Raw genomic sequence first — 20,757 nt, 5'->3', positions numbered from 1 at the left:
ACATGAGAAGCTTCCTGGATAAAAACACATCTTCTCATCTGTATTTGATTTAAGCATCGTGTCGATTTTCATTTCGATTGTTGTGCTTCAGTATGTTTTTAGAGGGTTTTTTTATGTTTTAGTGTAGGTCTACGGAGGACTCTTACAGCTCGTATTGCTTTCAAAGGGCTCTGGTAATTAAATTGATATTAAATATGAATGATCCAGATTGTGTGCGGTGTTGAGGAGCAAAAAAAGAAAGCATGACGACAACTGGATAAAAACAAAATCAACTAAAATCTGTGTTGCTGTTTTCCAGATTCTTGTGTTTTCAGAAGTGTTTGGTAAAAATGTTGCAGCAGATGACCTCTGTTTCATTAAATGTGCTGTTTATATATATATATATATATAATCCCTTATGTCCTTTCTTTGTGTTTTTTGTGCCTATTTCCTTGAATATGTGTTTGTCATTAAGGCACGGTAATTTTAGCACATCTTCCACCAATACATAATATTTGTTTTAACTTTCGAGTCACTTTCATGCTTTTCCACGCATCCCATCATAAAAAACCATAAGACTGAGTCAGCCCTGTGATATCTCTGTGTTGCTTCCACGCTCCTCCTCAACTCGCTGTACTGGCACCGTTGAACTACACGGCGCACGCTGATTGGTCGAATCTCGGCGTAGCCAGCAGCGGACCAATCACGGATTTCAGCGTCGCCAGCAGTGGACCAATCAGCGCGGGCCACGGCGAGACTATTTTTTTCTCCTTCCTGGTGTAGTTTTTGTTGGGGGAGCGCAGCAGCGGCTTCAGTCCGTGAGTGTTGATTGTACCGAGGAGACGAAGAGGGAGAAGTTAAAACCATGGGACCGCTTTTACTCGGTGAGTTATCTCAGAAGGCGTTTTTCTGCTTACATGTATCAATTATTCAAAAAGATTTTTTTTGGGTGTGCATTTGAGTGCATTTTATCTACCGCAGCTAGCTTAAATGCTAAGTTTTGCTGCAGCAGGGACAGGCCTCCATTATTGATGATTTAAATGAATTAATAAACGTTTGTTTTGTTTATTACTTACCATATTAACTCACAAGCTCATAACTAAACTTTAGCTGCCCATTTTTATAGCTAATATATGTGTTTTATTGAACGTAGCTGGTCATATTTAGCTGAGAGGCTCAATTTTAGATGTTAATTTTGTCATTTTTGTTGTGTGTTTTCCTGTAGGAGTGCTGGGCTGCTCGTTGGTCCTGTCTGTTCAAGCCATGTATTCGTCCAGTGATTATGTTGTTGAGCTCACACCCTCCAACTTTAACAGGGAGGTGATCCAGAGCGACAGTCTGTGGCTGGTTGAGTTTTATGCTCCATGGTGAGTCCATGAAAAAAGCCAGTGGTTTCAGCTTATTTAAGTCAGTTATGGTTCACTGACAGTCTTCCTTCCTCTGTGAGCACCAGAGATTGTATGCAAATCAGGTTGAGAAGTTTTGACACAGAGCACAGTCTTTAAAAGACTTAAGAAATGCTCAAAGCAGTCCTTGGATCTACAACTGATATAACTTTTGGGGCCGCTTCAATTCAAGATAGCAGCCTTAACTGACACAAACCCGGCTCTAACTCCTGCTAGTCTTACAAATATTGAGCTGTATTTGGTGTAGTAGTAGCTGACAGTCCTCCTCATCGCATACTTTGAGCTTTAACAGACTCATCATTTTCAAGGTTCAACTGAAACGGCTGCACCTCCGTTCCTTCTCAAAATGAGATGATCTTTAGTTTAAAACTCTGGCATGAAAGGTGGCGGGTGATATGCATTCCTTCAAGGAATTTTAGGCTCTTATTACAGCTTGATTCTGTCACTAAAAAGGTGCGTTTTGGATTTTAAATGTTGTAAAAACTCTCAGCAGGTTTATCCATGCATCCATTTTCTTTACCCGCTTCTCTATGTCGCGGGGAGCTGGTGCCTGTCTCCAGCAGTCCCTGTGTGAGAGGCAGGGGACACCCTGGACAGGTCTCAAGTCCATCATAGAGACAAACGAGACAACCATTCACGCTCTCACTCACACCTAGGACCAAGTTTAGAGTTTCAACAGGTTTATGATGGCTTCAGATTCCCACAGTTTCCTCTTAAGTCTAAAAAAAGACAAATAAAACTGGATTCCAGCCATATACAATTTGAGTCTCATCTCTAAACACCATTATAAGTTTGGCTTAATATTCACTTTTTGCTAAATTTTTATTTTTTTTGTCATATATTCTTGCAGGTGTGGCCACTGTCAAAGTCTCGCTCCGGAGTGGAAGAAGGCAGCCACGGCCCTCAAGGTAAACAGAGCACTTGGTGTCATTATATCTGCACACAATTTACTGTAATAAACAGGGAGAAAAAAAACTTGACATTGGTCAAATTATTCTTTATTAATTAACCTTTTTTGCAACAGCACCATCAGTCTCAAAGAAAATGTCACAGGAGTTTTCTGTGATTATAATTAGACACTGCGAGATTTAAAAAAAAAAACACACAACATAAACATAAGGTTTTATTGTTTTATTTATTATATTTATGTAAGAGTTTGTCTTGCACAAACTAAAAAGTGTCACAGCCAGTGAAAGATGAAGGATTTCTGCATGTAAAAAAAAAAAAAATTCTTTGATCTGCGTCACTTTCCATTTAAGAGGCAAGGCTGCCACACATTCCTGAAATGTTAACAGATAGTTGATTTCTGGTGAATCATTTTGTTTGTGTCCCTTTTTTTTCAGGGTATTGTCAAAGTCGGAGCTGTCGACGCCGACCAGCACAAATCGCTGGGAGGGCAGTACGGCGTCAGAGGGTTCCCCACCATCAAGATCTTCGGAGCCAACAAAAACAAACCGGAGGAGTACCAAGGTATGGACAGCAGGCCTGATGGTTAAATAATTAAATAATTTTTAAAAACTGCTGGAACTCGAAGCTCTTCCTTCACACCTGCAGGCGGGCGCAGCAGCCAGGCCATCGTGGATGGAGCCATGAACTCTCTGTTCAGTCTGGTGAAGGACAGGTTGAGCGGCAAGTCCGGTGGTTCTGGCTACAGCAAGCAGGTCGAGGGAGGGCTGGCTGTCATTGGAAATGCGGAATAAACGAGCGAACGCTGTGTAAATAACAAACCGTCTCCCAGCAGGGCGGCGGCGGAGGAGGAGCAGGAGATGGCAACAAGAGAGACGTGGTCGAGCTCACAGACGACAACTTCGATAAGACGGTGCTGGACAGTGACGAAGTGTGGATGGTGGAGTTCTTTGCTCCCTGGTGTGGACACTGCAAAAAGTGAGTTTGGCAGAAATGAGAGAAGCTTCTCATCAAACGCATCATGAACTCGAAATGCTACAGTCGCAATGGAGATGATTAGATTGAGATCTCTGCTGCCACCATTAGAAAACAAAGCTTTGCGAGAGCGGCTGAGTTCCTTTTTTTTTTCCTTTTTTTAAGGGCTGCAATTATATCAAAGGATTCTAAATAATCACAGACACAAGCTGCATGCAAAAACAAAAATACTAAATAAATTTGACAGTTAGATGGATCCCCGCTCCACAGTCACAGCAAAGTGTGAAGTGAACATGTAGGTTTATCACATCGTTCAACACTTGCATCATAGTCGCATGTTTTCCTAATATTGGGCAGCTCTGCATTCATTCATTCATTTATTTATACAACTAAACTGGAATGGTCTTTGCTGTGAACAATGGCCCAGTATGTCTGGGTGATCCATAAAGTTCACCGTCAGAGTATTTCACTGGCTCTAATACTCCATTAAAATGTAATCCTTCATTTAAATGTCTGCTAATGTATCTCCAAACCATCTGAGTTCAGTATATGTTGGCTTCACATTTGTAAATGGGGAGTTTTCTACCAGCTAAAACTTATTTGTAGAGTAAAAATGTGACATTTTATTGGTTCTTGTTAGTTTTTTTTTTTTTACATGATTAATTGAACTTTGCTAACCCCAGTTTTTATTTTAAAAATTCATGCAGTTTAAATCTTGGAGCTCCATACCGTTTCTCCTCAGACAGGAAGTGAAACGTCTTCGGCCACAGAGCAGAAGTTCAGCTGCTTTGTTTTTGGTTTTTTTTTTTGGTATTTTCTGTATTCTGGGTGACTGTGAATCTATACCAGCACCCTCAGTCTTAGTGTCTGTTTTGTGCAAGAATCCTTGATGTCAAGTTTCAGCTGCTCTCTTCCTTCCTCCCCAGCCTGGAGCCTGAGTGGACAGCTGCAGCCACAGCTGTGAAGGGGCAGACCAAGGGCAGAGTCCGCCTGGGGGCCGTGGACGCTACTGTACACCAGGTTATATCCAGCCGCTACGGGGTGAGTGGAGAATCCCAGATGTTACATTCGCACTAAGATTGGATGCAGAAGTAGCAAATGCAACAAAAAGCTACTGGGGCCGGTCATGTTCTGTCTGCGTGCGGCTCTGATTACACTTTTAAATGCTTTCTCTCAGACATTAAAAGGTTTATATTTGTTGAAGACAATCATTTAGGTTTGCATGTTCTTTTTCCTAATGGTGTCGGATTCTGAGTCGAGGTCCTGAAGCTGTTATTAGGATTGATTGTTTTTGAAGCGAGGCTGTAGGAAGTAAACATCTACTGTAAGCTGTTGTCGTAACTGTTTTAGTGCTCCCAGAACAGAGAGGCAGACAGGAAATGAACTTCTGCGATGGGCTCATTAGCAAAACTACTCTGCTGCCAAAAGAAGTGCCTGTTTCAGTGCTTCATTTGATGTTTTATTTTTTGGCTTGCTTCATATGCATCAAACTCTCCTGAGCAGCTTTGTTTCGGAGTAGGTTATTAATAAATCGGGTCGTCTTTGCCTGAAGAAATTCAACTTCAAAGTCATAAATGCACATTTTTTTAATTTTGCTTTCAGTCCTCACTTTTTGCTCCATGTCATCCTGCTGAAACTGGAATTAAAGGAATGTTTTCACATTTTTGTTGTTGTTGGGGTTTTTTTTTTTTTTAGATCCGTGGATTTCCAACGATCAAAATTTTCCGCAAAGGGGAGGAGCCTGAGGACTACCAAGGAGGTCGCACTCGTGGAGACATCATCGAGAAAGCGATGGATCTGTTCTCCGACAACGCTCCGGCTCCCGAGCTGGTGGAGGTCAGTATGAATGTTTGATTCTTTTAAATGAATCAATTATTGTTGGTGAACGCTAAAAAAACGGTGGATACTATATTCAGAGTTTTTGATGAGTTTTGTGCTCGTTTGTCTCAGATCCTGAATGAAGACCTCCTGAAGATGACGTGTGAGGACAGCCAGCTGTGTATAATCGCTGTCCTGCCTCACATCCTGGATACAGGTAAGACGCACACTGATACATTTCATTATTTTAAACTTTTTACATATTAATAGTTGTAACGGTACACTAAGTCCCGTTTGGGTGAATGAAGGTCACGGTTCAGTTCAGCAGGAAAGATGGCAGATAGCAGGTCATGTACAGTGAATTTATCACCAAATGAATAAAACATCATAGTTTACTGTCTATTTCTTCCCACCTGAAGTGTAAACAGTAGCTCTTAGGTCATGTGTTAAAATGTTTAAGAAACTCCTGAAAGTTCTCATAAAAAGTGTTACTAATATAAAAAACAAAGGAGTGTTTGCTGCAGGTTACACATGCTGCCAAATAACATGCAGTACAAAACTAACGTTTCCCAGAGTGAAAATATAAAATAAATAAAATATGAAACACTCAAACCTAGCTTCTTCGTGTGCTGAGTTTGAGAAAACATGACGCTTGATATCAGAGATATTGAATAAATATACAAATGGCTTGCCATAGTTCATTTTAGAGTGCCGATTACATGATGCAACTGCTTGCCATACAAGCTCCTCTGGACTCTGCAGCAGTTCAGCTTTTCTCATACAGCTGATTTGAATTAAACAGGCTCTCCATAGTTTTCTGAACCGCTCTGTTTGACGTATTTATCATTTCCTGTCAGGGCTGGTAACAAAATGCAGGTAAATAAAACATGTGGACGCTTCTAGATGGGAGCGACGATCACCTGTGGCTGATGTAGTCGTTGTCTAATTCATTGTACAAATACATGTAATGATACAGCCCTATATGTTTAATATTGGCCAGTTTAAAAATAAACATTTTGGTATAGTACATTTAATCGATCTTGAACAAAAATGTACAACCTAAGACTTCATGACTGAATCCATCCTTTCCAAATGATGGGTTTGACGTCGGAGCACTCACCATCGTTTGTTGTTTAACAGGTGCGGCTGGTAGAAACGGTTACTTGGATGTGATGAAGAAGATGGCTGAGAAGTATAAGAAGAAACAGTGGGGGTAAGGACTCAGGCCAGGTCCTGAATCATGGCAGGATGTAAACTCTAGTAGCCTGATGGTTGGCTCTTTCTCCTGTCAGCTGGCTCTGGACTGAGGCAGGCGCTCAGATGGACCTGGAGGCCTCTCTGGGTATTGGTGGGTTTGGCTACCCTGCCATGGCTGCCATCAACTCGCGCAAGATGAAGTTTGCGCTCCTCAGGGGCTCCTTCAGTGAGACTGGCATTCACGAGTTCCTCAGGTAGGGGGCACAGTTTCTCCGAGATATGGTCCAGAAGCCTTGATGCCTAAATAAAATTGAATTACTGAGTTGCTGATGTTTTTTAGGGAGCTTTCTGTGGGCCGCGGCTCAACTGCCACACTGGGAGGTGGCATCATGCCCAAGATTCATTCTGTCGAACCCTGGGACGGCAAAGATGGCGAGGTGAGCCTCCTGTTCAGTAAGGCTTGTTGGCTCCTTCCTGTCAGTTCTTTCGAAAAAAAAAAAAAAAAAATCGTCCTTATTTTTCCTCATTTTCCCCCAGCTTCCTGTGGAGGACGATTACGACCTCAGCGACGTGGACCTGGATGACGACTTTGGGAAAGACGAGTTATGAGTCCAAACTGTCGAGGATCTGTCTGGTCCAGTGTGTCCCCGCCTCCCCTCCCCTGTGGACAAACAGGACGCCCTGTCGCCCAGTTACTGAAATACTCCAGAAAGAGATGCAGAAGAGACATCTGCAGTCTTTCTACACCATCAAACTGTCACGCAGGGACAGGAGGGAGGGGGAGCCTGTGCCTGTGTCTCTGGGATGAATTCATTTTCACAAACCTGCTGAACGTTAGAGAAGCTGCGTATTTATAAAGCTGCCACCAGCTGAGGAGAGGAGGGAGGAGGTCCTGAATGTCACTTCATGTCTTTCCAAGACATTGTTCCCTCTCCCCTCTTCAGCCGCCTTGAAGCACCTATTTTAAGACGTGGACTTGTGAAAGTAACACTTCAACTTGATGAGACTAAACATGTGATTTTTCCCTTCTTTTTAAAAAAACACAAAAAACAGGAGGAAAAAGAAAAACCGTAAATAAGAATTTTGGTGGGTTTGCATCATGTCAGTTCAGGACAAAAGGGACTCTGTGGGGCGTCTTGTGTAGATTTTTCTTACACGATTTATTTCAATTGTGTGAAAACAAAAATGGCGTTTTTGTTACAAAAATAAAAAGAATAAAACCAATCACGGCGTCCGTATTCACATAATCTCACAATATCCAATAAAACATCTAACATCTAGCAGTGGGGACATGCAATATCCAAGAACTGTAGAGCTGCTTGAAAAAGACTTGAGCTCCTGAACAATTAGCCACAATTCAACCACGGAGTTGAACCAGATTGTTTTAGTTTAATTAGTTTCCTTATTGTAACATAATGGTAGCCCTAATACTTGTAGCTTATAATCCAGTCAGTATAAACATAATATGGCACTTGACTTACAGGAAACAGCTGAAGAGGAAAATGTTTTGGAAAGGCACAATAAAAAGAGAAAATTAAAACTGAATAGCTCATTAAAGTCCAGACAGAAGAAGCTACACCTGTAAGAGAAATGTACATCGATGTAAACAGGAGTGTTGGATGAGAGGTGGTCGAGCTGTGGAACAAGACGAAGCTGGGTTTATGTTGGTGTGCTCACGGTGCGGAGTGTGTGTGTGTTTTCAAAACTGACGATGGCCTTCCTGGTCCGACTGCAGCAGTCTGACGATGGACGGGTCGCTCTTGGCACCTTTAATGAACTCCTCCAAAGACAACCGACCTGTGGAGCAGAAACAGGAAGAGCGTTTTATCAGCAGGGAGCAGAAAAGGCCTCTGATGTTCTGTCCATGTTGGGGTTCTTGTAACAAAGACGGACAGTACCTGCGAAGTGTGCAACATCTTTATAAAAAAAAAAAAAACATTACCACAGAGTCGGGTCACATCAGCCAACAGAAGATGCTGTTGTACGTTTTTATGTACGATAAAAATGTTAAAACCAATTCACACAGAAAGCAGAATGATTTACCAAATATCTGAAGTTAGTTGAAGTCTTTTCTATTGGCTCAAACTTTGCTACATCGATGCAGCGCAGACAAGCATTTAAGGACTCGTGCACTGACTGCTTTGTCAATTAGCAACCTATCAAAACCTTTTATTTCTATTTTCTGACGGTTTTAGCAGATTACCATCCTCTGCGGCTGTAGCTGAGGGTCTGGTTCCATGTGATGGTGTAAAACCTGAGTCTGTTTGACTTCTGCTTCTAAATAAACTGATGATTAGAACAAGAATAAGATCTGAAGCGGCTGAACACACGAGTCCAACGTCACTGTTTTTACAGAAAACGCTGAACCAGCAGCATCATCCAGGATCTGCAGGACAGGATCCAAACCACAGAGACTGTCGGTAGTTTTAAGGTTTCTAATAGTTCTGTAAAGTTAAATCATCTCTTCATCGCCTACAAACTGTCCGGAATGCAGCAGCATTTCTTTTAACAGGAACAGATCTCCGGTTCTGGCTTCCTGTTCGTTTTAGAATCGATTTTAAGACCAACCAGTTCCCTTTAGATGTTCCTAGATCCAGACTAAAACTCAAGAGGTGATCGAGCTTTTGCCATTTCTGCTCCTAACCTCCTAAACCTTTGGAAAGATGACTGTCGAGTCTTTTAAACCCAACTCGAGACCCGTCTTTATTCCTTGGCGTTTGATTCTAGCAGAGATTGAGTTGCTATAAAGCCGATAGTTTTAATTTCTTTATATTCTGAATTGTGAAGCACTTTGGTCAGCTTTCTTGTTTTTATGTGCTGTATAAATAAACTGACACTGACAGGTACAGTAACACATTTTACCCATCTTCTGATTGTTGTGTGCTACATACAGTCCACGTCTCCAACAGACGTTTGAGCTCTGACAAAGTCATCAGAAGGGAAGCTAAGAATATTATAAAAGAGACGTGTCTTTTAACTCCAACATTAAAAACGCTACCAGGACAGCTCTTTCACCTGCGTAATATAAGTAAAATTAGAAACATTCTGTCCCAAAATAATGCAGTAAAATTGGTCCACGTATTTCTGACTTCTAGGTGGGATTCTTGTAGTTCTTTATTCTCTTGGTGTCAAACTCCTTCAGAAGTCTTCAGCTGGTTCTGGTGAGAGTAAGAAGGAGAGATCATGTTTCCAGTTTTAGCTTCTCTCCATTGGCTCCATGTTTAAATCAGAATGAAGTATAAATCTTACAAACACACAAAGCTCTCAACAAACATCTCATATTAAAGATCTCGTTGTTCCATATGTTCCTAAAGGAGCTCTTCGCTCTCAGACGGCAGGTTTACTCGTGGTTCCTGGAGTTTCTACAACTAGAACAGAAGGCAGAGCTTCTGGTTTTCAGGCGCCTCTCTTGAACCATCTTCCAGTTTCTGTCCATGAGGATGACACTTTGTCCACTTTTAAGACAAGGCTTAAGACTTTCCTGTTTGATAAATCCTATAGTTTGGGTTTCCTGAGCTCTCCCTTAGTTCTGCTGCTATAGGCTCAGACTGACCACATTTCCTCCCTCTGCTGCTGTCTTTACTCTTTCTGTGCTCCATATTTCTACATGTAATTAATGCTGACATTAGCCTGTGTTTTTCTACCCATAGAAACCACACCCGCACCACTCATTCTGTGTTTCTCTTTCCCGTCCCCTTGAACCCCAGCCGGTCGGGGCAGATGGCTGCTCATCCTGAGCCCGGTTCTGGTTCTGTGGGAGGTTTCCTCTTGATAAAAGGGAGTCGTTCCTTTGCACTTTCGCTCTGTGCAGCTCGAGATGAGGGACTGTGTTGAAGTGAGGATACTAGAAAATCTGCTGGCTTCCTTAGATAGAGAACTTTTACTTCATAATGTACTGTATGAGAATGTATTGTGTTATCATGGGAGTGAATTGACTGTAATCGGATTTGGATTATATTCATGGTTTGAACTTTTTGTTTTGGTGTAGTGTCCTGAAATGACTTTTGTTGTGAACAGGAACTAGATAAATAAACTGAACTGAACTGAATAGAGACGTTAATAAAGTTAAGTAGAATGCAAGGGATAGGTGCATAAATCAAGAACAAAAGCAGAAAGCTGCAGGGATATAATGATATAAACTGTAACAAACAGATTTACTGAGCATCAGTTTTAATAAATGTGTTTATTTTGAGCTACTGAAACTATTTTTGGCTGCTGCCTAGGTGTGCATCTGTGGTGTTCAAAATAACCAAACAAATGCAGTTTCAGCCTTCAGTTCACACCGGCTGCTTCCGTCGGTCAGTTTGTAAACTGTGCTGTTTTAGGAGACAGAATAGGGTTTTTGTTTCGTGTCGTTAGCACCTTAAGGACGGCCGGGTGAACAAGTGGGTCATTGATTGACATCACAGGCCTGAAAGACTACATCAAGGTGCGGGGGGCCTGCTGAGCTGTCTGATGGGAGACACTGATAAATACTGCCTCGTGTTTTCAGAACATAACATCTAATATACGATAAAATGTCCATTCATTAGAAAGCACATATGGTACATGACACACAAGCGTCACAACAGCCTTACCATCATTGTCGATGTCCATCTGTCTGAAGATCTTATCTGTCCTTTTCTCTGGTGTCGACTCATCCTCTGGCATCTTCATTACTGATGACACCATCTTGTAAATTGCCTATAAAGGAGGTGATAATGATTAGAGTATATATATATAATCTTGACAGCACAAACTGCTGCATTCAGGCAGGAGGCATCGAACAGAACTGGTTCCTTCGGGCATACTGTTTTCCTTCCATCTATGGTCCCGATGCCCTGAATAATGACGTTGCTCTGCTCCGTCTCCTGCTGTTCCACTCGCCGCAAGTCGCCCCGAAACACACGCATCGGAGACATGCCTCCTCGTTCTCGTGTGTTTAAGCAGATGTTCAACAGAAAGGCATCTATGGTACCGAAAGAGCGCCGACGATTTTAGTTTGTTTCCACATTCATTTGGGTCGGCAAACACGGCGGGCTGAGCCAACACTGATACGGCCCTGCAGACGGCCTGCGCTCACCTCACTGGAAGAGCAAACACGCCGGCGGCGATAAGAAAAGCAGCAAGGGCGGCCTGCACGCACGGACTGGAGCCGCCGAATAAATTCACTTCTATCAGTCTTCAGCAACAAAATGAGGACTGTGTGGAGGAGTTGGGCTAAGATTGTCTGGTTAACAATTAGAAACATAATAAAGTATTATATTGTTTACAAAAAACTTGAATGGTGTTCGGTGATGTGATGTGGCAAACCAACAACTCTGAGAATATTATGTAGGGCCAGGGGGAAAAGAAGCGTAAATAAGTACAAAAAAACCCAAAGCTTTTGAGAAAAATAAGTTTTAGTGAATATAAAAAAATCCAAGTACACGGATTTGTGAAGTTTTGTTAATTCTTGCTGTTTTTAAACTCATTTTAGCTTCTCAAGAGTTCAGGATTATTATCTTATTTTTTAATAATATTGTGCCATGTAGTTACACAGATTTTATTTTGAAAATCCACCTTAGTAAACACTAAAATGGCTAAAACACAGTCAGTTTGGCAGATATTCAGCTAAAATTTGGTGTGGTAGTAGCTGACAAACAGATCTCTATATGTTTGTCAACTAAAGGGTTAAAGTTGACATTATGACAAGAAATATTGATCTTTGCTTCCAGTTTTATTTTCTGGATCTTTGCAAACCTGGAGGTAAAAGAAAGAAACATATTTTTTATAGTTTAGATGAAAATAATCTGCTCGTTTGAGCAACTTTTGATGAAGAAAATGTCAATTTAAAGATTCTGGAAACACTTATATTTTGCCAAACCCTGTTTTTTTTCCTATACTAATCCAAACCTGGAAAATATTAAAATTAAATCACTACTTTTCTGTAGGAACCTTGCAAATCAAATTGTTCTGGAGAACATAAGCTGTAAAATGATTTCTCACACATTATTATCATGTATCAGAGTCTCAGGTCTATAAGGACAACAGATCATCTCATCTTGTCTCTTTATAAAAAGACAGTAAACAGTAAGTCCTGACCTGAACTATCTCCAGCATCTCCGCCCGGCTGATGTAACCATTCCCATCCAGGTCGTACATGCTGAAGGCCCAGCGCAGTTTCTGCTCCAGCCCGCCACGTGACGTCACGCTCAGCGCTATGATGAACTCCCTGAAGTCAATGGTGGCGTCGCCGTTCGTGTCAAACGTGCGGAAGACGTGCTCGGCGAACTTTGAGGCGTCCCCGTAGGGGAAGAAGTTGGCGTAGATCTTCTTGAACTCCTCCACGGTCAGGTGGCCGGTGGGGCAGTCCTTCAGGAAGCCGCGGTACCACTCCTGCAGCTCGTGATCGGTGAACTCCGTGTTTTCTCGCAGGTCGTTCAGGACCTCGGGCCGCAGCTTGCTGTTCTGCTTCCCCATGATAGCTGGGCTGCTGTCTCGACCTCCTCCTATTCTCACTTTCCCCGCTCTCCACGCCAAAGGCTGCTCGGCTTCCTGGGCTCCTGCAGGGGGAACAACACTCATTAATAGCCTCGTGTGAATTTCATAAATGATTCATGGGTTCAATTATCCCTCTCAGGTTTCAGCAGCAATTTATTTAAGCATACTGGAGATTTTCCTCGAACTTCCAAGCCGAGGTAGAAAACCTGGACAGATACTTTGTTCATGGACTGTAAAAGACAAAGATATCAGCTCTGATGTCATCAGGACATTATGAGTGTGTGTGTGTGTGTGTGTGTGTGTGAGGGGTGAGGGGTGTACCCTGGTCTCCGTGGATACAGTATTACCCCTCCGGCTCAGTGATAATTCAACAAGCCTGCCCTGCATGGCAAAGGGACATGTACCCTGGGGCATCGTAATTCTTATTAAAGCAACTTTCCAAAAGGTCAGGCTGATACTGGCTGCTGTTACTGGGAGGGACGGACGTTCACCTCCATAATAATCTGCTCCTTTCATTGGGAAGATTGGTAACCTAATTCAATTTGAGCAGGTGGAATTTATTTACCGAATAAAAAGGGGCACGATCGATGGCCAAAAAGCATTTAGCCACCTGGGCCTACTCACCTTCGGTTTGTGTGGTTTGCCTAAATTGTGTTGCCATGGTTACAGTACGTTCTGCAAACTCGGTTTATTCATGTATGCAGGGGTATTCGCACGAGATGCATAAACACAGCGCATCCAGAATAAAATATTACTATTAAATGGAACGCCTTGTGCAGGATGAAGCAAACACAGTAATGAGTTTTGGCAACTGGAAAGGTCATGAGATCTGGAGAGGAAACAGTGGTACAGGTAATACTTACCAAAAAAAAAAAAAAAACAGAAAATATTGGTTTTAACTACAAAGAATTGTGTTCTGAATCACCTGAATGAGTTTATCTTTTAAATGACCCTAAATATTTTTAGTATAAGCCAGTTTAGGGACCATATTTTAACATGTTTCTTTGCAGGACTGAAGGAGAAAGCAACAGAGTCGCATCGCAAATCAAAAAAGGCAAATATTATTTCTGCTAAAATGTAGAACAAAAGCTGCATGAAACATGAGCTAATCCTTTACTCGCATTTGGGAAAGCGTGAGTGGGATGGATATAAAAAAAAGAGGTGTGGGAGTACAGGGAAGAAGGAGGAATGGAAAAAGTATGACACACAGAAGAAAAACTATTTCCAGCTTTACAGTACGAGTCCCTTCGCTAATACCAGAGGTTCGATTATGTAATGATCCTTTCTGAATAACACCTCCACTCCTCTGTGCAGCTTTTAATGACTTCATGGGAGGGAGGGATGAAACAGATCCCATCATTCCTTTCTGACTGCCAGCAGATTGGATTTTTCTGGCGAAGAACAAAAGTGTGAATTTGAATGATGTCTTTTGTGCGCACTGACGTCCTCGTTTCTTTTATTTGTCCCACAGGTATAGTTTCCTGCACTTTTACGGCTCAGAAATCACCATTTTTGAATTTAATCGAACCCCATTACATCACAAACAGCGGGGTGGACATAAATCAGGCTGATGGTCATTAACTTTGCTCTATTAGGGGTTATTACGCACGCCCGCTGCTAATAGGTGAAGGCAGACAATCTGTTTTTGTTTTGTTTTTTCCCCATGTTTGTCTGTCTGTTAGCAAAATACCTCATGAAGCTCTGGATCTCTGATTAACTGATTGGAGCCAATTCAATTTAAGATGGCTAACCCAGCCAGCTGATGTTAGAAAACACAAAAATGGCAACAATTCAGTCAATTTTACATCCATTGTGCTTGGATTCGGTGTGGTAGTAGCTGAGAGTCCTTCCCAACACATACTCTAATTGTGTAACATTCCATTCAAAATTTAACCTAAAACAGCTATAACTCATACCTCAGCATAAGATGGTCAAAGTTTAAAACTCTGGCATGAAAGGTAATATGCAAGCTTTAAGAATGCTACTACTTTATTCATCAGATTTAAGAAAAATTAAAACTCTGACTCGATGGTAGCTCAGGAAACATTTTAGACACAACAAAGTTAATGATTTGTGAAGCTTTTTATCGCCTATCTTTCCATTTCTACCCTGATTATTTACCCCAAGCCACAAATGTCTGTTTGTCGTCCTCCTTCAGAGTCGTGCAGTCGAACAGGAAACTGTAAATAACGTTGCTCTCTGTGGTGGCTTATCTGAATTTAAAGAAAGTTTGCGGAAGCTACAGAGCAGCGCTGACCAAATGGTTCCTAATTTGAGAGGATAATATCATTTCCGGTGATTTGGTCTGAACTGGACGACATTATAAATAACACACCGCCCTCCGGGCCTGACCGAAGCGCTTCCTTTTTAACATTCAACCGGATGAGGAAGCGGCAGCGGCTCTGGGTCACGTGGACTTTTCCGGGACAGATCAGTCTGCGGGCTGAGCAGAAACAGACGTACGTGTGGACGTTGCTGTTTGTCCTGTCAAACACACAACGCCATGTGAAGCCCAGCAGAGTCAACGCTGAGAGAAAAAAAAAAGGAAGTGTAGCGCTGATTTCTTAAGAAGCTCTGAAGCTAAATTAAAAATAAACTTCCCAGAGGAAAGAGTCATTGAAAAGGAGTGTAGTGCAGCAGGGGGATTAATAGATTCTTATAAGTCCTGGCTCGCTTTCTTTACCTCCTGCAGGGATTGTTATTTCCCTCAGCTCATCATTAAAAGTAACTTGCTCCATATGTGCTCAGAAAATGTGCTTCTGTTGTATGAATACAGGACGGTTCGTACATTTTAGCATCTGAGACAATTCCGGTAGTAAAACAAAATAAACCATTGTGCAATCAGGAACTAGCATTCCTTGAAAGAATACATATCGCATATCTTATGTTGAAAAATGATAGAGTTACAGTCGTTATGGTCAAACCTTGAAAGGCACGATCTTGTGCGATATCTCACAGGATCTGTTAGCACTCAGAGTATGTGTTGAGAATGACTCTCAGCTACTACTACACCAAATTTTAGATTAGTAGCTGTAAAATTTGCTGAGTTAAAGCCGCATTTGTGTAGGCCAAGCTCGACTAGCTGTGGCGGCCGTCTTGAATCAGGTTCAGTTGTAGATGTGCAACCGGTGTTTACTTTCTGAAAGTTTCATTAAAATCTGTTTGGTGGTTCGTGAGATATTTTGCTAACAGGCAGAGTTGATTCTAATAGTTTTAAACATGTATCTTGAGCTCAGAGTACAAGTTGGAGTTCAGTCTCAGCTACTACCACAACGAGTTTTAGCTCAGCAGCTGTAAAACTGACCGAGCTGTAGATATCTCTGTTTGCTAGGGTTCACCTTGCTGTGGCGGCCATCTTAAATCGGATTTAAGGTGATTAATTTCATGATAATGTCATTAACACTTGTCCCGTGACTCACGGGATATTTTGCTATCGGTGCAGACAAACAGGCGAGGGCTAAAACTTCCCGGCTCCGCCTTTGCCTTCGGCTGTGGGAGACAAATATGACATCCCGGTGACCTCCTCTGCAGACGGAGTCATGCTCTCCCTCCCATGGAAAACCGAGGCTGCGGAGTTACATTTTACGAGCAGCCTGTGAGCATCCTCTGACACACAGCAGCCCCTGGAGACTGCCGTTCCACATTCGCTGTTCGCAGTGCTCCTCAATTACACAGCAACAGTCCCCCCGTTCGTGTCCCCAGCCCCCACAGGCGTCCCCGGTCTGCACGGACCACTACTTCCAGCGGGTTTCCGTCCCTAACGAGGACCGTTTCGCACAAGCTCGTCCCCTTCTCCACAATATTTTTCTGAATGTTTATCCACCGTTTAACATTTTCCAACCCATCCCATCTCATTTCCTGTAAAAAAAAAAAAAAAGCTGTCACAACAAAAAGAAAGGTTATTTTTACCCAGACACTGCTCACTTTATGCACAGACGTAAAAAGATTAGAAAACGGAGAGATTGGATTGTCAGGATTTGGGTTTTGTTTTGTTTCTTTGTGGTTTCTTTTGTATTCAGGGTCATTGTTTTCATGTTTTGTCTTTGTATTGTTTCTGCCTCTTGTGTTCATGTCATTATTTACTTCTCCTCAGTTTATCATTTGTTTATCTGCCACGCCCATCTCCACCTGCCAGCAATTGTTATTACTCACCTGTGCCCACTTCCCGTAATTATCCTGTCTTTAAAACCCGGTCATCCCCTCCACTTACTAGCTGGTTCATTCTGTGTTTTCTCTGGTCTTAATAGTCTTGATCTTGGCTTTTAGCTTATGTTTTGTATTGCTGCCTCATCAGCTGTTTGTTTTTGTTCTCTTTTATTTTTTAATAAATTAAGTTTCTTGTTAAGATGAGTCTGCGCTCTGGGTTCGCCTCCTTCTCCCCCACTCCCCCACTCTTGTCTTCGACACCGGCCAACACAAAGGTGACTCCAACTCAGTCAGTTTTACAAACACTGACCTACCATTTGGTGTGGTAGTAGCTGAGAGTCACATCTCACCGTATCCCCTGATGTTGCGCACGGCTTAACTTTTCAGGTTTGACCAAAACTGTTACACCTCCATCATTTCTCAGCAAAACATGATCTTATGCAGGCGATATGCATTTCTTCGAGGAATGCCAGGTTTTATCTGTAACACGCAGAGTACGTGGTTTGGCGTCCTCAGTTTCANTTTCTCCCCCCCCCCCCCCCCCGCCCAAAACTTCCTTTTGATTCTGAGCAAAAACTGGCATCTCATACAACTAAACATCTACAAAAAATAAGAAAAAAGTGTAATTTCCAGCATTTGATGAATTGTTTGTTTGGTTTTTTCAGCTAAAAACTTCCCCACTTCTAGGCTGTAGACCAGGGGTGGGCAATCCTGGTCCTCGTGGGCCACCATCCTGCATGTTTTACTTGTTTCCTCGCTCTGACACACCTGATTCAGTGGTTTAATTACCTCTTCAGGTTCTGCCTGTTAATCAACCATTGATTGAAATCAGCTGTGTTGGAACAGGGTTGCCCACTCCTGTTGTAGACAGTGGTTTTTCTTGATTACACATTGTTGGTTAGTCACTTTAAGACTTAAGGAGTGACTTATTAGTAATGAAAACTACACAAAACAGTTGTTAGGGAGTGAAAGCTGCACCTCATGCTCATGTAAGAGATATTACAATAAATATTTTCTGTATGATGACGACAGAGAGAATGTTCTTCGTGTTTTCTGAACCCTGTCTCCTTGTGTATCTTAGACAGATTATTCAGTGCACCAAAACAAAAGCGCAGTTTCCATTTCAGTCGTGTGTTTTGAGGAGGAGCAGAGCGGCTCCGGAGCCTGAAGTGTTTGTGAAAACTCTGCCAACTTCAGCTGAGGGTACAAGGAGGGGAGAGGAGGAGGGGGAACCAGCAAATGAGCTCCTTAAAGATTCTCACTTTCAGCGCCGGTTCCCTGAACTCGTGTCGGAAAAAACTCATCCGGTGCATCAGGAGGGAGGCGTCCCCCGACACGCCAGTCGTCAAGGCAACTGGATAGTAAAGCTCGTGAAACGGAGGCAGAGGAGCTATCGATCTGTGGGCGCACACATAGCAGGAGATCAGAGACTTGAGTGAAACAAGCGAATGGTCAGAAACAAGGCCGCCGTCGCTCTGTTTGGGGTTGTCTACAACACATTCTCCAACACGTGTTACGCTTGATTTCAGAACAGAAGTGCACAACTACAAGAAATCAGGTGATTTTTATTGCTCGCCACTTCTGCTCGTGTCCGTGTGTGTTCGTGTTAGCAAAATATCACTAAAGCTGATCGCTGGATGCACCTCTGCAACTGGCTAACCTAACTTAAGATGGCTGCCACAGCCGACTGGCCGCCACAAAACAGAAGAAGCGCCATAACTTAGTCAGTTTGATAGATTTAGACCTAATATTTGTCGTTTTAGTGGCTGAGTCCAAACCTCAATGCGTATTATGAGCGACTGCATAATATCTTTGTTTTGCCATTAACTGTTTGCAGTCAACTCCATCTGTTAGGAAAATATCTCATGACGAATTTGAACAAAACCTTTAGGGAATAATCACTGGATGTGCGTCAAGTGCTGACAAACTTTTGGAGCCATCTCTCCTTCTTGGACGACACAGAAACAGCCGTGTATCGTCCAGTTTTACAGATATTGACATAAAATCTGGTGTGGTAGTAGCTGAGTTATCCTTAACACATATGTCTCTGGCATGAAAGGCAGCGGGCGATATGCATCACTTTAACCTTCATTTATCAGTGTGTTTGTGCTTGATTTAGAAAGGAATAACAACTCGTCATATGGTCACTTTGGCCTTTTAAAACTCAAAATATGCAATGTATTGTACAAGTAATAATGATTTATACTTATTTATACTCATCTAGTAGTTTCTTTATTGTGAGAAGGCACTGATCTGGTTTTATTTACAGTTTACAAGCTTCCAAAATCAACATCTCCATTTGTTTTACCAGAAATTTACTATTTTAAACACAAACAGCATGCATGGCACTAGTAAATGTTGACTTTTATTTGCAAACAATATAAAACAAGTGATTTCAAATGATGTGTTACCATTTTCTGTTCTAGTTGTGTTATAATGGGATGTGCCTAGCCTGTTTATGAAGAAGAAAAAAAGACATTAATAATGTAATAGCTGTGTTTACCATCCTTTTTCTCTTTAAAGTTAGAGTATTTACCATATGCATGCATGGTTTATTCAAACTGAGCAGCTAGCAGAACCTGTGCTGCCTTAAAAAAAGTGCATTTTGAGGCTGAGAAGTCCTGAATAATAAATAAATATATATTTATTCATGTGTAGGTGAGATGTGGGAGTCTGGGATGGGTGTAGTCCCTGAAACACCCTCCTTTCAGGGACTAAAACTGCCTCGGCTGAGTTGATAAACTCAATTTTACAGATGGTAATATAATGTAGAGGTAAAAGCGTACGGAACCTACCTCTGTCGGGTCTCGTCGGCGGGTGTTTTTGTTAAAAATGTCCGCTTTTTAATTGTTTTTCCGCGTCCACTTCCCCACTTTTTCCCCGGCAGCTGCCGAACTTAACCGTTAACTTACAGCCAGCCTCTCCACTGGGGGAAACCGGAGGTGGTGTTTCAGTGACTTAAAGCCGCCCTTTTAAGAGGAAAAAATAACACACAAAGAAAACACAAATTAGCCTCAAATATCGCCCTTTCAGCTAGGTTTGTGCCTCCAGAAGTGGCTTTATCATCTGCTGGAAGAAGATGTGGCACAGAGCTCGGTTTTCATCCGACTCCTCCAACTCATCACCGAAGGGGGTGTTTAATTACCCAACAACAATTAAACCTACTTTTGTTTTAATCAAATAATCTTTTATAATACAGTAAAGTGTAAGTAAATATCGAAGCGAACGATTGCGTGGTTTAAAATGTAATTTACAGTGACGTTCCGAATGTTAGTTTTCGGATTGCGCGCCGAGTCCCCCCCTCATTTAGCGGAATGGATCCGTCCACACTCGCTGCTTCCAGCGCTCCAGAAAACAGACTTCGCCTCGTTCTGTGGAAAATTATCATTGCGGACTAAAATTAGCGCAAGGTCTAAAATAAACCGCTTCGTATTTAAGGGGAAATCTAGAAAAAACCCAACACAAGGCCAGTAAAACCTTCTCAAACAAAAACATAAACTGGAAAACCCCAAATCTGAACATAATATTCAATAACGCTGGGTTATTGGCTTAATTCTCTTATAATAATCAAAAACTAAACATTCCCTGGAGAAATGCACATCGCCCGCCCCATTTCATGACGTCACGCTCAGAGTAGCTGTTGGGAATGACTTTCATCTACTACCACATCAAATTTTAGCTCAAGATCTGTTAAAATGACTAAGTTATCGCCATTTGTGTGTGTGTTTTGAGATCTGTTAGATGTGGCGGCCATTTTAAATCGGATCATTCCAAAAGCTAATCAGCTGTAGATGTGCATCCAATAAATATTTCCCGAAAGCTTCACCAAAATCCGGCCTGTGGTTTATGAGATATTTTGCTAACAGAC

At 42.1% G+C, this 20,757-nt stretch overlaps 2 protein-coding genes across 3 annotated transcripts; one reads left to right on the top strand and one right to left on the bottom strand.

Annotated features, from left to right (window-relative positions):
- The first annotated feature begins 726 nt into the window (after positions 1-726).
- Positions 727-7,505, top strand: pdia6 (protein disulfide isomerase family A, member 6). 2 transcript variants are annotated; one of them, XM_017412016.3, is made up of 13 exons: positions 727-863; positions 1,205-1,346; positions 2,236-2,293; positions 2,729-2,855; positions 2,940-3,046; positions 3,127-3,269; positions 4,193-4,307; positions 4,962-5,102; positions 5,217-5,301; positions 6,225-6,297; positions 6,377-6,535; positions 6,622-6,718; positions 6,819-7,505. In XM_017412016.3, exons 1-13 carry the CDS (start codon positions 845-847, stop codon positions 6,888-6,890), a joined length of 1,338 nt encoding a protein of 445 aa, XP_017267505.1. In that variant the 5' UTR covers positions 727-844; the 3' UTR covers positions 6,891-7,505. The 2 variants fall into 2 exon arrangements, with proteins under 2 accessions (XP_017267505.1, XP_017267504.1); XM_017412015.2 differs by having other exon boundaries at positions 3,124-3,269.
- Positions 7,110-19,984, bottom strand: hpcal1 (hippocalcin-like 1). Its single transcript, XM_017412018.2, has 4 exons — positions 19,685-19,984; positions 12,345-12,805; positions 10,859-10,964; positions 7,110-8,078 (listed from the first exon to the last, which is right to left on the bottom strand). The coding sequence occupies exons 2-4, from the start codon at positions 12,720-12,722 to the stop codon at positions 7,981-7,983; spliced, it is 582 nt and encodes a 193-aa protein (XP_017267507.1). The 5' UTR covers positions 12,723-12,805; positions 19,685-19,984; the 3' UTR covers positions 7,110-7,980.
- Between the last annotated feature and the right edge of the window lie 773 nt (positions 19,985-20,757).

The sequence above is a fragment of the Kryptolebias marmoratus genome, linkage group LG19 (genome assembly GCF_001649575.2).
Source record: "Kryptolebias marmoratus isolate JLee-2015 linkage group LG19, ASM164957v2, whole genome shotgun sequence".
NCBI classification, from domain to species: domain Eukaryota; kingdom Metazoa; phylum Chordata; class Actinopteri; order Cyprinodontiformes; family Rivulidae; genus Kryptolebias; species Kryptolebias marmoratus.
Note: the sequence above shows the minus strand (reverse complement) of the source record. Positions and strands in the feature narration are given on the sequence as shown.